Source organism: Leuresthes tenuis, unplaced genomic scaffold, assembly GCF_036924035.1.
Source record: "Leuresthes tenuis unplaced genomic scaffold, fLeuTen1.0.hap1 SCAF_19, whole genome shotgun sequence".
Classification (NCBI taxonomy): Eukaryota; Metazoa; Chordata; class Actinopteri; order Atheriniformes; family Atherinopsidae; genus Leuresthes; species Leuresthes tenuis.
In genome coordinates this window covers 4,741,075-4,757,628 of record NW_027325373.1, presented here as the reverse complement: position 1 = coordinate 4,757,628, position 16,554 = coordinate 4,741,075, and the positions used below count along the sequence as shown (strand labels likewise).

General features: G+C 39.6%; 1 protein-coding gene across 3 annotated transcripts; it reads left to right on the top strand.

Annotated features, from left to right (window-relative positions):
• Positions 1 to 267: 267 nt before the first annotated feature.
• On the top strand, positions 268 to 16,094 carry LOC140276772 (bile salt-activated lipase-like). 3 transcript variants are annotated; one of them, XM_072371573.1, is made up of 11 exons: positions 268 to 356; positions 12,515 to 12,662; positions 13,268 to 13,387; positions 13,461 to 13,658; positions 13,768 to 13,898; positions 14,140 to 14,247; positions 14,344 to 14,458; positions 14,810 to 14,996; positions 15,091 to 15,294; positions 15,375 to 15,584; positions 15,687 to 16,094. In XM_072371573.1, the coding sequence occupies exons 1-11, from the start codon at positions 294 to 296 to the stop codon at positions 15,868 to 15,870; spliced, it is 1,668 nt and encodes a 555-aa protein (XP_072227674.1). In that variant the 5' UTR covers positions 268 to 293; the 3' UTR covers positions 15,871 to 16,094. The 3 variants fall into 3 exon arrangements, with proteins under 3 accessions (XP_072227674.1, XP_072227673.1, XP_072227675.1); XM_072371572.1 differs by lacking the exons at positions 12,515 to 12,662; positions 13,268 to 13,387; positions 13,461 to 13,658; ... (5 more) ...; positions 15,375 to 15,584; positions 15,687 to 16,094 and adding exons at positions 663 to 810; positions 1,361 to 1,483; positions 1,557 to 1,754; ... (5 more) ...; positions 4,397 to 4,606; positions 4,705 to 4,928; XM_072371574.1 differs by lacking the exon at positions 268 to 356 and adding an exon at positions 12,109 to 12,198.
• The last annotated feature ends 460 nt before the right edge of the window (positions 16,095 to 16,554 follow it).

Genomic DNA, 16,554 nt, shown 5'->3' with positions numbered 1-16,554 from the left:
TAATGTTTTTAATACCATCATCCATTTGAGTTCATTACTATCAGTAATAATTATTTGATGTAATCCATGGTAATGTTTGATGCTATTATGAATTTGTACTGATTACTATAACCAACAGTTATGTGAGTTAATCCATCATACATGAGTACACATGAGCTGGTTAATCATTATGTAACAATGAGAAAAGCAGCCCATGGCCACTCTTTACCCATGATATTGGTCATACTAGGGGTGGGGTCCCCTTTATAAAAGGTCTGTTGAGCAATCAGTGTTGTTCACATGGTTTGGTCCTGATGGCAATGCTTGGGATTGTGATTGCTGTTGCCGCGTTTCTGACGACGGCCTCTGCCACCTCCGTAAGTGCCTCACCAAAACCGCTCTATGTCTTGACAAGAAATTGTAGTTTCACTCTTAAACTATGTTTAACATATAAAATGAGTTTTACACCTAAAGTCAAGCTGCTAAAATAAATATTATCCTTTTTTTATCAGCAGTAATCATACACAGATGTACAGTATCACTGAACTGCATTATTGTTTAGTCATAATCAAGCATTTACTAAATCATTGGGTCAAACATTTTAATCCTCAAATATAATCTATTATTTCCTTTTATATGACAAATTATGTATGTCTTCAATTTTTTGTGTTGAATTTTTGTAGCTCAGGGTTGTTCAGACCGAGGGAGGGAAGGTGGAGGGGGAAAACATCTCCCTTGGCTCCAGTCGTTACATGGACGTCTTCAGGGGGATTCCCTTTGCTGATTTACCTGGAAGGTTTCAGAAGCCAAAGCGTCACCCTGGCTGGGATGGTGGGTGGACTGACTGGAATTCTCTCAGCTACTGCTTTAGTTAATTTGTTTTAAAGAGCCCATGCTATGCCAATGTCCAAGTTTATCGTTTCATTTTGGGGCTGTATTAGAATAGAATACATGTATTAGTACGTTGCTACAGGATCATTCGTCCTATCTGAAATGCTCAGTTTAAGCTCCTGTCTCTTTACAGTTCACCTCTGAAATACCAAGTCGGCTGTGATTGGTCAGCTAATAGGATAGTAATGGTGGAGGTGCCAGGCAGTTGCCTTTTCTTCATTTTTAAACTCGCAATGAGGCATTTCAGGCAGAAGTGGGAGAGGGTATCTTCTTTTGATGTGGGCTTTGTTATTTTGTCTTTGTAGACCTTTCACATTTCAGGAAGTTCGGAAAAAATCAATCTATGAAATACTGAAGAAGAATGTGCATTGGGTAATTTACTCAAATGAAAAGGTTTTAGTTATCACCTGCAGCCACAAACTATCTGAGTAATTAATCAAAATCGTTCACTGCTGTGTGTGTGTGTGTGTGTGTATGTGTGTCTGCTCAGGTATTCTGAAGGCCACTGAGTACAGGAATGGATGCCTTCAGCTGAACATGCCTATGATGACTGACACCTCAGGCAGCGAGGACTGTCTTTACCTTAACATCTGGGTTCCTCACCGCCGCTCAGGTAAAGACTTAAAGAGGATCACAGAGTATCATAAAGTTTAAATAAACACAATAACTTTCTCTTCATGCTCTAGTGTCCACCAATCTACCTGTCATGGTCTGGATCTACGGAGGGGGCTTCTTGTTTGGAGACTCGATGGGAGCTAACTTCTTTGATAACTATCAGTACAGTGGGCAGGAGATAGCAGATAGAGGAAATGTTATTGTGGTGACATTCGCATACCGTGTAGGAACCCTTGGCTTCCTTAGCGCTGGAGACTCTAGTTTGCCTGGTAAGCGACGGTCAAGAACCCTGTAAAAGTTGGCCCTAACAGTTTTTGCAATTCTTCCATTAAAGTAGGAGGTCTCCCTGTAAATGTAACTATGTTTGATCTCTGTCAGGAAATTACGGTCTGTGGGATCAGCAGGCTGCCATCGCCTGGGTGCACAGAAATATTCGATCATTTAGTGGAAACCCTGACAACATCACCATCTTTGGAGAGTCTGCAGGTGGAGCCAGTGTGAATTTCCAGGTGAGAAACTTGGAAATGAAACAATTTCTAAAAAACCATTCACAATTTCCAATTTAAGAGTATGTTTAAAAATCAGTTTAAAGAACACATTAAAGAAGATATATATTTTTTCTTTTTCTGTCAATTCACAGATCCTCACTCCTCACAACAAAGGGCTTTTGAAGCGAGCCATCTCTCAGAGTGGGGTTGCTCTTTGCCCTTGGGCAGTCAACAGGAACCCCCGCAAATTGGCTGAGGAGGTACCCAGCTGCTTCTCTAACATGTCTCTAACATTCTAATGAGATAAAACATCAGTAATTGGAAAGATTGAAAGAGGATTGGAACCCACTCCCCAGGTTGCCCTGAAAGTCAACTGCCCCACTGATGGGAGAATGGCTGCCTGTCTGAAGATGACCGATCCCGTGGCCCTGACAATGGCGGGCGCTCCCAGTTTATCCGGCTCCCCTGATCGTAAGCTCCACAAAGCCTAGTTTACAGGCTCATTTTAGCCAATGTTAACACTGTATACCAAAGCAGCACAGAGTGAAGTAAGCTTTTTGATCACTCAATGCTGATTCAATCACTTCATGTGCATGTTTTATCACACTATCATTGAGAGTGCATTGTTCTGTGCTGTTGTCTGCTGGGGGAGTTACACTACAGACAAAAACTGTAGTCGCCTGGACAAACTGGTGAAAAAGTTCAGTTCTGTAGTAGGCAGAAGGTTAGACCCTCTCAGTGCTGTGGTGGAGCAACGGATGATGAGGAAATTATATTCTGTTTTAGGGAACAGCATCTCCACAGCATCCTGGCAAGACAGCAGAGCAGCTGCAGTGAGAGGCTGCAGGACTGAGAGGTTCAGGAGGTCCTTTTTCCCCATAACCATAAGGCTTTTTAACAGTGACTGCTGACTTTGATGTTTTTCCTCAAATGTATTTATTTATATTTTTATTTATTATTATTGCCATTATTATTCGTGTTCTAATATACAATCATTGTAAAAGGAAAACATTTTGAACTACTTGACTCATTTTGAATTTCCCCCAGTGGGGGATAAAGAAAGTATTTTTCTTTTCTATTCTATTCTATTCTATTCAGCCAAGGGTACCACCTCAAATTTAAGATCTTGTTATTATTTTCCTGTGCAAGATATACTAAATATTAGAGCCACAGGGTATGTTTTTATCAAATTTCAAATATTTTTAAAGAGACTGCATCAAATTCAAAAGCTAGGAGCAAATTTAGGGGTGCAAAAGGTTACTTAAGGCTTTCATACACAAAAACATGAAGAACCAAAAGTAACGAGAGGCAGGTTTGCCTTAATTTGTTGCTTGGAAAAATAACTTCATAATGAAAATGTGTCCTTGTACATTTTCAGTGATTAAAAATAACAAATTAAATGATTTTGAAAAATAAAAGGGTGTTATCAAAGGCTAAATTCCACATAAATACATTCTATTCTTCTCAGCATTTACCTGTCAATGAACTATTTTAAATGTATGTAAAAAAATTTTAATTAAAGAAAAACATCTAATTAAGGAGAGAGACATGGATGATAACAGGTATCACCATAAAACTCCCCCAGTTGATTATTTGTATTTAAACAAGTCTGACTACCACCATGCCTGTAATAGTTGGGATCTCCTCATAGTTTAAATTCACCTTTCACCTGATTTATCCTGACTCATTCATTCAAAATACATAAAGGACTGTCTGATTATCTTTCTTTTATTTTTCGCCAGAGCCTGTTGTGAACAACCTGGTTCTGTCTGCTGTGATTGATGGCGACTTCCTGCCCGATGAGCCTTACAACCTGTTTGACAATGCTGCAGAAATTGACTACATTGCTGGAGCCAATGACATGGACGCACATTTCGTCGCTGGTTTTGATGTTCCATCCATCAACTCTCAACTGACGAACACTCCTGTGTGAGTTTAAATGACTTTATCGGTAGGACACTGTAATCCTTTTGAAATGTGTTTTATCAGTTATCTGCGGTAAACACTCTCTTTCTTAACACAGTGAAGATGTGCAGAGGCTCTTGGCTTCCTTCACGAAGGAGAAGGGCAAGCTTGGCTATGAAAACGCTTACTCAACATACACCTCAGATTGGTCATCGAATCCCAGCAGGCAGACCATCAAGAAAACTGTTGTGGCCATCGAAACAGACTTCATTTTCCTGATTCCCACACAGACTGCTCTTTATCTTCATGCCGCCCATTCCACGTGAGAATAAGATCTTTACAAACAGATGTCTCTGTCAGTTTAAGTGCAAGCACTTTGGTTCCACACAGGAATAAAAGAAGAGCTTTTCTTTAATGATATAGTGATCAAATTGGTATGCCAGAAACATCTACTCTGAGTCTGTTGGATGTGGTGTATTGACATAAATGGTCATATTCCAATTTTTTTCTTACCAAAGAACTGGACGCACCTACTCCTATCTCTTCTCTGAGCCCAACCGTATGGGTGGGCTTATCTTGCCTTACCCCAGCTGGGTGGGAGCTGACCATGCTGATGATCTGCAGTACGTGTTTGGACTGCCGTTCACCACACCACTGGGATACTCATCTGGCCATCGTAAAGTCTCAGGCTACATGATTGCCTACTGGACCAACTTTGCCAAGACTGGGTATAATTCTGCACACATTAACTAAAGCAGTATCAAAGGAAAAAAAATTGTTGAATTCTGCCTCATTTCACTTTTCTTTTTCTCTGTTTATTTTACAGAGACCCTAACACAGGAGAGCTGAGCGTGCCCGCTACCTGGCCAGAATTCACAGACTCAGGACACACGTTCTTGGAAATCAATTCTAAGATGGACCCAAGCTATGTGAGACAGAAACTGAGGCTACATTTTGTGCGTTTCTGGACCAGCGTCCTACCCAATTTACCTTCAGTTTTCTCAGAATAAAGAGCACAAGGTGCAGTTGTAGTGTAGATCTAATGTAATGCATCAGTATTGGTTCATAATAAATGGATAACAGACGGAAACGCTTTTGTCTTGGTTTTATGTTATTACCTGTGTTTAAATTTGCAACCTGGATAGAGATATGTGGATTCACAATGTAAGGCACCTACGATTTTGGGTTTTCTGATTTAAGGCTATTTAATTTGGTTTTAAAAATAACAGATACTTGCCCAAAGTGCTGAACAAACATCATCAAACACAGTCAGAGCACAATGAACAAAACTTAAAAACAATTTTATGAACGACAAATACAAAAATGAGAGGCAGTATAAAACACATGACAATATAATAAGATACATAACAGGCATTAAAATAATTAAAACCAAGGTATAAGTCAACCTCGAAAAGCCTTGTCTTAAGACGAGATTTCAGTGATTGTAGTGATGAGCAAGACCTGGGCTGCAGTATCCCGAAACAGTTGTAACTTCGACAACAGTACATGGTCTACACCCTCGCACAAGAGTTGCATTAGTGTTTCTCCAAGTCCTTCAAAGGTAGAAAAGGTTTCACCCTGGTTAAAACTCTTAATTGCTAAAAGCTGGCTTTTAAAACTGATTTCTTGTATGTGGAAGCAATGGAGGCAAGATAAGATATAATATACTCAGGTGACACTGATGAAAGACAGGAGGGACGGGATAAAATCACTTCAGTCTTCCTTTCAGTTAGGTTTAAGAAGCCGTGATTTAACTTCTGATAAACACTGGAGTGGAAAGTTCTCACATGAGTTGGTACCAGTATAAAGGGGAGATGTATCTGAGAATCATCAGTATAAAAGTGATGTGTGATTGTGTTGTTTGAAGATGGACCCTAGTAGCAACATATTGAAGGAAAACAGCACTGGACCGAGTATGGACCATTAAGGTACGCCACTGGTCCGGGAGGCTGACTGGGAGGAGGGTTTGCCAGTGTAAAATGAATGATCATTTATTTCACTGCCACAGTTGGATCAGATTAATCTGTCATGTAAATGTGTTTTTTAATGAATGCGAATTAAGAAACCCATCCATCCATCCATCGATTTTCTATACCCGCTTAATCCATCGATCCTGTCGCGCGGGGGCTGGAGTTTATCCCAGCGGTCATCGGGCGAGAGGCGGGGTACATCCTGGACAAGTCGCCGGTCCATCACAGGGCCACACAGAGACAAACGACCACACACACACTCACACTCACACTCACTCTTAGGGACAATTTTAGAGTCACCAATTAACCTACCATGCATCTTTTTGGACAGTGGGAGGAAGCGGGAGTGCCCGGAGAGAACCCACGCATACATGAGGAGAAACACATTAAGAAACCAAATTTGTAATTCACTTAATTTACCAACATGATAACAAAAAAAACCTGAATATTCGGAATATAAATCTGAAGATTTTTGGAACTGATTCAAAATGAAACATGGAAATCGTGCATCTTATAGAAAAACTTATACTCAGCGACCCCCACAAATAGGATTTATTCTTGAAACTTATTTACAACAAATAAAATGCATTCTGAAAAATCCTCAATTATTGACAAAACTGGCAAACTGAGTGGAAAAGCTTACCTTTTAAAGATGTTGAACAACAAGAACCCCAGGTGAGAAAAAGTTAGGACACCATGGAAAATGCAAATAGTAAAATAAAAAGATAGGTAGAAATAAGAAAGTATCATCAGATTTAATTTATTTGTTGATATACATCAGTTTTGGCTTTTTAGGCCAGCAACTTCTCCCAATAAATGCATAAATACAAACAAAGTTGGGAAGCACAACATAGGGCTTGTAATGAGGTTAGAAATAAAAATAAGGTTAGCCGCAATGTTTTCATCAACAGAAAGTGTCGATAAGAACTGTCAACCCACGGAAAAGTTTGTTCTGGATTCCTGGGATCTTTCTGGAACGACTGAAATAAGGAAACGCAGCGCGTGGATCCATGTTGGTGCATTGTCAGCTTCGCTTCATTCATTGCAGCATTTGGAATTCAAGGTATGACTACACTATTAATGAAACAGCCTTAATGTTAATTCAGCTGTTCTGGTAGATTTTAGCAGTACAACCACATTAGGTGGTTGTGCAGTTTTTTTCTTTGCAGTATTTTAGTGGCGTCAATAGTGGCTGAAACTATATGCCTGGGTGCACCGCCGTAGTTTTCGTACGTAGTTTAGGTATTGAGGTGCACATGCACCCACAGCTCACCACCGCTTGGTTGTTGGTTGGTGCTTTAGAGGGGACTATAAAGTGATCTATTTGCCTAATGAACATCTCGTTTTCTTTATTGAAGCTTGGCTCTCACTAAAGTGGATCATTCTCTTTTTTAACTGGTTCTGAAAAAGAAGCATTATTGTCAAGCATGTCGTGCTCTGTGTAACAAAGGAGGCTTTCAGCTTATTCAATGGATTATGTAGGAGATAGTTGGGTCGGGATGATGTCTGTACAATGGTGGAAAGTCTGGCAAAGTCTGGCTCCATCAGCTAGAAGACTTTGAAGATGACAGGTGCTTAAAACCTTCCATCTTTGGAGAAGTTGTGTTTGCTGCATCACTTTGCGAATGCAAGTGAGGATTGGTATGGAATGGTGACTTAACCATTACTCCAAAGGTGAACTGTGTGTTTCTAATGGATAAAGCATGTGGAGCTCCTCTGAAACCTATTAGCAACCATTTTATGGAATTAATAGGTACAGTGCTTGCAAGCAGAATGAATAAGACGTGAAGAAGGGAGTTACAAATGCAATTGCAGGAATCTCTTTTCTGGACAGATAGTACCTCTTTGCTGAAGGACATAAGAAACAAAACCTCAAGGTTCGAAACCTTTATCACAAATCCAGTGTCTGACGTTTGGTTGTCAGCTGAGCATGAGTTTCATGCTCAGCCTGAAGTGAAGTGGCCAGTGAACCCTGATCTGTCTGCAAATGCTTCCCAAGAAGATCCTGAGATCAAGACATGATGAGCAGATTAAGTCAGTCATGAGTTTTATCAATCACTTCTCTTCATGGGTCAGTCTGAAGAGGATGGTTGTTAGCGTCTTAGGTTCAGGAACTTGTGTTTGAATCTTTCTAAAAGAAGAAAGGTGATTATCTATCAATCTGGCCTGGATAAAGAGCATCTTGGGAAAAGTCTTGAAGAAAAGATGAAAACGTTCAAAGCTCAGGTTGCAAGAGGTCTTCTTACAGTTGAGTGTACAAAGTTAATTGTAATGATATGTTATTGTCAGATAAAGAGGTTTCCTGTTGAAGTAATCATCTTGCAAAGGGGAAGGCATAAACTAGTAATCTTTTCAAGATTGATCCTGCACTGAAAGGAGGTGTTCTAAGAGTTGGGGGGAGGCTCGGAAGAACATCTATGCCAGATGAGGCGAAATATACTGGCTAAAGGTCTTCATATTTCTGACTTTGTTCTCCATCACATACATCATATTACGGGACATGGAGGACATAACCACATGCTAACCAAGCTGAGGCAGAGATATTGGATTCCAGGAACTAGTGTTGCTACAATACTTTATCCTTGATCGTCCTCTGGTGCTTTTCCAGATTGGAATGTATTCTTTAGGGCCTTTAGTGGTTAAAAGAGGATATATGGAGTCATTTTCATGCGTCTAACAATAAGGACTATACATTTTGAAGTGTTGTCTTCTTTAGACACAGATTCTTTTAACACTGAGACGCTTCATATCAAGGTATGGTCAGGTATTGGAGTTGTGCTTAGTTAATGGCACAAACTTTGTTGTAGAAACTCTTTTTAGAATTGGACTCATGAAGAGACTGATATGGCAAGGTGAAGAGCAGCTGAAAAAAAGGTATTTGTGCAGTTGCAGGCTGCCTATTTTAAGCACGACACATCCTCTGATTGCCAGGATCATGAATGGAATATTACTCAGCTAACTATCACGGCCAGACTATCGTAATGAACACTTATCTTTAGATATGGCAAAATGGAAAATTATGTCATATAATCTTTACACACTTTTACATAAGATATGTTTTACTCTTAGTATCTTATCTCACACCAACCTTTTAGTGCCTAGATGTTGAGAAGCAACCCATCTGGTCACAAAACGCAGTCAAGGCCAACATCAACATCCACCCTGATAGACTGAAGCTGCTGGCCGTATGTGCCTATAACATGGTGAGCTGGGAGGTCACAGTTTAGGGTTAAATGAAAGTTGTCTTTTTGTCCTTATGTCATTTAGTTATTCTTTGAATCTGAAATTAAAGGAAAACTGAGCACTAAGATTAGATTTGTGAACCCTGAGTGCTTCTTGTTCAACTGAACAGAAATGTGATAAAATGGAAATCTCAATAGAAAAAGAAATGATCTGAACTGAAATGTAACCGAATGTGTTTTTTTTATAATGTTGCATAATTAAGTGCCCAAGCAACAACCCTTTTAACTCTTGGTGTTCTCCAAAAGAATTTGTGCTTGCGGCCAGCAGTACAAAAAGACTCAGGACAGAAGTTTTTAAAAAAGGAGAGATTGTTTTGACTGTAAAGGCTTTTTCAGTATACTCCCAACATTATTATATATTGATTATATTCTACCAAGGCTATATACTCAACATGTAGGTGTTCATTTTTTGCAGATAAAGCAGGGGTTGATCCTTCTCCCAGAGTCTTAGCATGATTTTTGGCCTCTTGTTTGCAATAATTAATTTTTTTTTATTAAAGTGGTAAAAAAGTTATGATTAAAAAAACTGATTTTCAATTCAATTCAGGGTTTTCAGATCCAGGGTTCAAATTCTCTGTTGTTTAAATGCCTCTTAAATAATTAACTTTATCAAACAGAACCTTAGCATCAGATATGCCTTATGTTGATAACAGGACTTTAGAGAAGCCTGTGGGTGAGAGCCCAGAGTCAAAGAAATACCAGATGCTGGATTTCAGGATCCGCTGCAGCACCAAGCACGGTAAAAACTTTGTCAGTGTCTACATCAAGCATCAACACTTTCATATGAGACTCTCTTGAACAAAACAGTTTGTTGATATTGATGATTTAGTTTTATCTTGTTTTCCCTTTATTTTAGCTATTAACTAACCAATCTACCAGTGAATGATGCCATTATCCACTTGGCTGATTGCATGCCCATGCACGGGAAGCTTCAACCCAGCTGACCCAAAGGTAAAGGAAACAGAATCTTGTGCAACTGCAATATGGCTTTACAGGTGGTATTTTGATCTCCAAATAATGTAGACATATCTTTGGTTCCCCGTCAGTTTCTCCCAGTGACAGTGGTCGTCTCCTGACAGAAGATCAGCATTTTGTATTTGCCCAGGTTTGTGGTTTATGACCAAATCCCTGCAGAACTTATACTATAAGCATCATTGTCGACTTTTAAAAGGTGATCCCACCTGCTATTGATTGCAATCTGAACGGACTGCTTTGACAGCATTTGATAACTAACACCCATTTGAGGCTTCTAAGCTGCTGGGGCTACTACTTAGTGGGTACTGTGCAAATTTAGCTGTGAACGGAGGATTGGAGGAGACACCCTCTATGAGAACATACTTTATCTGGTTTTAGTTGAAAAAGTTCAATAAAAAAGGGGACGGGACAGTGACCTCTTTTGTGTAAACTAGTTGCTTCTTTATGTGAATTCATTTTCTCTCTCCTTTAGCAATGCCCGAATTTCTCCAATAAAGACGACGCAAGAGCTTGAGTTCAAAATCCCAGTGAGAAACGTGGATGTAGACTCTGAGGATGAGGATGACAAAGTGAGAAGGAGACAGAAATTCTGGACTATATGTAACAAAAGAATCACTTAATAATCTTCTGATTGCTTATATTTTGCAATTTCCATTTTTGGAAAATGTTGTAGATTTAGTTTAACCATTTTTTTTGTGCTGATTTGTATGGACTCTTTGGGTCAATACAACACGACAGAAATCAGTCAGGGACTCAAGCTGAAGTTTATCTCAGATCAAAGGACAGACTGAAAGTGCCACATTAACTGGAAAACTGTAATGGCCATGAGAAAACAGGCAAAACAAAAAGATAAATGTCTAAAATGCAGCTCGGCTCTAACATCTCTTCACCTTGGTGGACTTGACATATTCTATCCAGCTGCAGTCACAGGGCTGCCACAATAGGTGGTGCTGTGGATGCAATTTACCTCAAACATGCATGAGACCACAAAAATTGGAAATTTTCCACATTTCCAGGGGGCGTCCTCAATGTGTCATGACTTTTTGAGCATGTTAAGGCCCCCAAAAAGACGTTCATTTAGGAGAAGTGGAATAAAAATAACAAACACAGCAGATATAGTCCGCCTTTGCACCGCCTTCGGTGCTCAAGCCTAACTATTCAGAACGACTTGAGCTGTGAGACTTTGAGCCTTGCTGGACAGCTGTGTAAACTAAGCAGAAACTGACTTCCACATATTTGACAACAGAAGCTTGACAAACTAAAATAATCATCTCTGAAAGGAAAGTAAGGTGTTATTTTTTTCTTTATTCATCTCAGAATTTGTTAAAGTGCTTTTTATAAAAATTAAATTTCCCCTGACAATGTTAAAGTCAGATATAAGCTAAAGAGATAAGTGGTGGGGTGTCCTTTCTGAAAGTCTGTCCTGGTAAAAATACAGCTCTTATCCTTTGCTCTTGATGTCAATGCTTGGGATTTTGACGGCTGTTGCTGTGTTTCTGGAAACAGTTTCTGCCATCCTGACTTGATATTTGGAAGTTGTGTAGAAGTTTTTTATGCAGAGACAAAACTGCAACTTAGTCAAAGGGAAGAACTGAGCTAATTTTTAAGTTAACATTAATAAACCTTTGGCAGTTGGATACCATGGAGGCAGATTCAAATGTACCTCACATGGAAAAGATTAATCACCTCAAATTCACTGCATCAGCCAGTTTACGTGAACATTTCACATGCCACAGTGTTTTGGCTGAATTCGGCTCACAGCTGATAAGCTGAAACAGTTGAAATACTACTGAATTAATTTGTCATCTTAAACCCCTCTTCCTGTATGTTCACAATCTGAACAGTAATGTTTTTAATACTATCATCCATTTGAGTTCATTACTATCAGTAATAATTATTTGATGTAATCCAAGGTATGTGTTTAAAAAAAGGAGTACACATGAGCTGGTTAATTATTATATAGCAGTGAGAAAAGCAGATTGTGGACTGCACATTGGTCATACTAGGGGTGGGGTCCCCTTTATAAAAAGTCTGTTGAGCAATCAGTGTGGTTCACATGGTTTGATCCTGATAGCAATGCTTGGGATTGTAATTGCTGTTGCCGCGTTTCTGACGACGGCCTCTGCCACCTCCGTAAGTGCCTCACCAAAACCGCTCTATGTCATGTCAAGAAACTTTTGTTTCTCCTAAACAGTGTTTAACATATAAAAGTAATTTTGCACCTACAATTCAGCTACTATTCTTAATTGAATATGATAATTAGCCTTTTTTATCACCAGTGATCATGCACAGACGTACAGTATTATTGCACTTGTAATTTCACACACGTTCATTCATGATTAAGCATTCTCAATATCAGTAGGTAAAATATTTAAATTTCCTCCAACATGAGCAAAAAGTAAAACAAACAATGTTAGTCTCTTCAATTTTTTGTGTTTATTTTTTGTAGCTCGGGATTGTTTACACCGAGGGAGGGATGGTGGAGGGTGAAAACATCCGCCTTGGATACCGTCATCACATGGACATCTTCAGGGGGATTCCCTTTGCTGATTTACCTGGAAGGTTTCAGAAGCCAAAGCGTCACCCTGGGTGGGATGGTGGGTGGACTGACTGGAATTCTCTCAGCTACTGCTTTAGCTAATTTGTTTTAAAGAGCCCATGTTATGCCAATGTCCAAGTTTATCGTTTCATTTTGGGGCTGTATTAGAATAGAATACATGCATTATTGTACTGTACGTTGCTACAGGATCATTCGTCCTATCTGAAATGCTAAGTTTTATCTCCTGTCTATTTACGGTTAACCTATCAAAGGCCAAGTCTGCTGTGATTGGTCAGCTGATTTGACAGTAATGGTGGAGTGCCAGCGAGTTGCCTTTTCTTTGTTTGAGATGTGCCAAACTAAGCACAAGGCAGAAATTGTATGTGTTTCATGATGGTGTAGACAAGTGTGGGTAGAAAATCCTGGACTCCCCTTGAGATATTTCAAGCAGTTCAGAAGAAGTGGACCAGCCAAAATGTGCAGTATTATTATTATGTCATCTTTAACTGTAATTTACCTAATTGAAAAGGTTTTTTGTTACCGTGTGAAATACAAATGAGCATCAGACCAAAACCGTACAAAGAGAAGTATCATGAATGCAATCTATCTTAATAATTTTTCTAAACTTTTTGCTGATCTTACACTGTGTGTGTGTCTGCTCAGGTATTCTGAAGGCCACTGAGTACCGAAATAGATGTCTTCAGCTGAACTTGGCTATGATAGACACCATGGGAAGCGAGGACTGTCTTCACCTTAACATCTGGGTTCCTCACCGCCGCTCAGGTAAAGACTTAAAGAGGATCACAGAGTATCATAAAGTTTAAATAAACACAATAACTTTCTCTTCATGCTCTAGTGTCCACCAATCTACCTGTCATGGTCTGGATCTACGGAGGGGGCTTCTTGGCTGGAGGCTCAATGGGCGCGAACTTCCTGGATAACTATCTGTACAGTGGGCAGGAGATAGCAGATAGAGGAAATGTTATTGTGGTGACGTTGGGATACCGTGTAGGAACCCTTGGTTTCCTGAGTACTGGAGACTCTGATTTGCCAGGTAAACGACAGTCAAGAACCCTGTAAAAGTTGGCCCTAACAGTTTTTGCAATTCTTCCATTAAAGTAGGAAGTCTCCCTGTAAATGTAACTATGTTTGATCTCTGTCAGGAAATTACGGTCTGTGGGATCAGCAGGCTGCCATCGCCTGGGTGCACAGAAATATTCGATCATTTGGTGGAAACCCTGACAACATCACCGTCTTTGGAGAGTCTGCAGGTGCAGCCAGTGTGAATTTCCAGGTGAGATACATGGAAATTAAACAATTTTTAAAAAATTATTCACAATTTCCAATTTAAGAGTATGTTTAAAAATCAGTTTAGGTGAGAAACTTGTTTTATAGGCTTTAGCTAAGTGCATGGATGGAAGCTGTATAGATGTAATTTTTTTAAATTATTCATAATTTCCAATGTATGGATATGATTCATAATCAATTTAAAGAACATACTAGAAATGTCTTTTTCTTTTTCTGTCAATTCACAGATCCTCACTCCTCACAACAAAGGGCTTTTGAAGCGAGCCATCTCTCAGAGTGGGGTTGCTCTTTGCCCTTGGGCAGTCAACAGGAACCCCCGCAAGTTTGCTGAGGAGGTACCCAGCTGCTTCTCTAACAAATCTCTAACATTCTAATGAGATAAAACATCAGTAATTGGAAATATTTAAAGAGGATTGGAACCCACTCCCCAGGTTGCCCTGAAAGTCAACTGCCCCACTGATGGGAGAATGGCTGCCTGTCTGAAGATGACCGATCCCGTGGCCCTGACAATGGCGGGCACTATCAATTTGTCTGCCTCCCCCGATAGTAAGCTCCACACAGCCTAGTTTACAAACTCATTTCAGCTATTCAATTTGACTGAGAAATACGAAATGTTAGCGCCATGGGATATGTATTTATCAAGTTTTGAAGACTTATAAAGAGGCTGTGTCAAATTCTAAAGTTGATGAGAAAATTTAGGGGTGCAAAAAGGCTCTTATCCATCAAACCAACAAAAAGAATAGGAGGCAATGAGACGCCCCCTGGTGTGCCTCTTCTTGTTGACATTACATCTGTCAGTTCCTCCTATTTGCTGATTTATCCTGACCCATTCATTCACATGGCCTCTAAATGTCATGTAAGCCATGCCCATTGTTTGTCTTTTTTTTTTTTTGCCAGACCCTGTTGTGAACAACCTGGTTCTGTCTGCTGTGATTGATGGCGACTTCCTGCCCGATGAGCCTTACAACCTGTTTGACAATGCTGCAGAAATTGACTACATTGCTGGAGCCAACGATATGGACGGACATCTCTTCACTGGTTTGGATGTTCCATCCATCAACTCTCAGTTGTTGGACACTCCTGTGTGAGTTTAAAGTATTTGATCAGTAGGAAACTGTAATAATTTTAAAATGTGTTTTATCATATATCAGCGGTAAACACTCTCTTTCTTTACGCAGTGAAGATTTGCAGAGGCTCTTGGCTTCCTTCACGAAGGAGAAGGGCAAGCTCGGCTATGAAAACGCTTACTCAACATACACCTCAGATTGGTCATCGAATCCCAGCAGGGAGACCATCAAGAAAACTGTTGTGGCCATCGAAACAGACTTCATTTTCCTGATTCCCACACAGACTGCTCTTTATCTTCATGCCGCCCATTCCACGTGAGAATAAGATCTTTACAAACAGATGGTTTATTTACATAAATGGTCATATTCCAATTTTTTTTTTTTGTTTACCAAAGAACTGGACGAACCTACTCCTATCTCTTCTCTGAGCCCAACCGTATGGGCGGGCTTATCTTGCCTTACCCCAGCTGGATGGGAGCTGACCATGCTGATGATCTGCAGTACATGTTTGGAAAGCCATTCACCACACCACTGGGATACTGGCCTCGCCATCGTGATGTCTCAGGCTACATGATTGCCTACTGGACCAACTTTGCCAAGACTGGGTATAATTCTGCAGACATGAACTAAAGCAGTATCAAAGGAAACATTTTTTTTGTCGAATTCTGCCTCATTTCACTTTCCTTTTTCTCTGTTTATATTTACAGAGATCCTAATAAAGGAGAGCTGAGCGTGCCTGCTACCTGGCCAGAATTCACGGACTCAGGACACAAGTTTTTGGAAATCAATTCTAAGACGAGCCCAAGTTCTGTGAAACAGAGCCTGAGGCAGCGTTATGTGCATTTCTGGACCAGCGTCTTGCCCAATTTACCTACAAATATCTCAGAATAAAGAGCACAAGGTGCACTTGTAGTGTAGACCAATAGATCTAATGTAATGCATCAGTATTGGTTCATAAAAATAAATAGATAATGGATGCAAAAGCTGTTGCCTTGGTTTCATATGGTTACTTGTATTAAAATTAGCAAAATACCCAAATAGAGATATGTGGATTCACAATGTATTTAAGGCGTCTGAGATTTTGGGTTATCTGATTAAAGGATATTTTGTATTTTTTAAGTGGGGTTGTCAAGTCAAGTCAATTTCTATAGCACATTTAAAAACACGACAAATCATTGAACAAGCATCATTAAAGCCAATCAGAACACAATGAACAAAGTTAAAACAACAAAATCAACAAACAAGAAAATAAAAACTATGAAAACTGTAAAAACAAATACATAACAGGCATTGAAAGGGTTAAAACCAAACTAAAAGTTAACCTGGAATAGCCTGAGAAAAAAGGTATGTCTTAAGATGAGAGACCTGGGCTGCAGAATTCTGCACTAGCTGCAACTTCGACAACAGTGCATGGTCTACACCCACAAACAAGAGTTCTAGTAGTTTAATCTCAAAGCGATAAAAACACAAATTACTTTCTACGAGTTGTTAAAAGAAATAAAAGGTTTCACCTTAGTTTAAACTTTTAACTGATAAAAGCTGGCTTTAAAATTGACTTGACCTTCAGATCAAATT

What these genes read in the sequence shown, in the direction of transcription:
- LOC140276772 (XM_072371572.1), top strand. Translation starts at nt 294, where the DNA reads ATGGCAATGCTTGGGATTGTGATTGCTGTTGCCGCGTTTCTGACGACG. An exon ending in CCCGCAAATTGGCTGAGGAG is followed by an intron (nt 2,234 to 2,329) that starts GTACCCAGCTGC and finishes CCCACTCCCCAG; the next exon opens with GTTGCCCTGAAAGTCAACTG. An exon ending in TTTATCCGGCTCCCCTGATC is followed by an intron (nt 2,445 to 3,715) that starts GTAAGCTCCACA and finishes ATTTTTCGCCAG; the next exon opens with AGCCTGTTGTGAACAACCTG.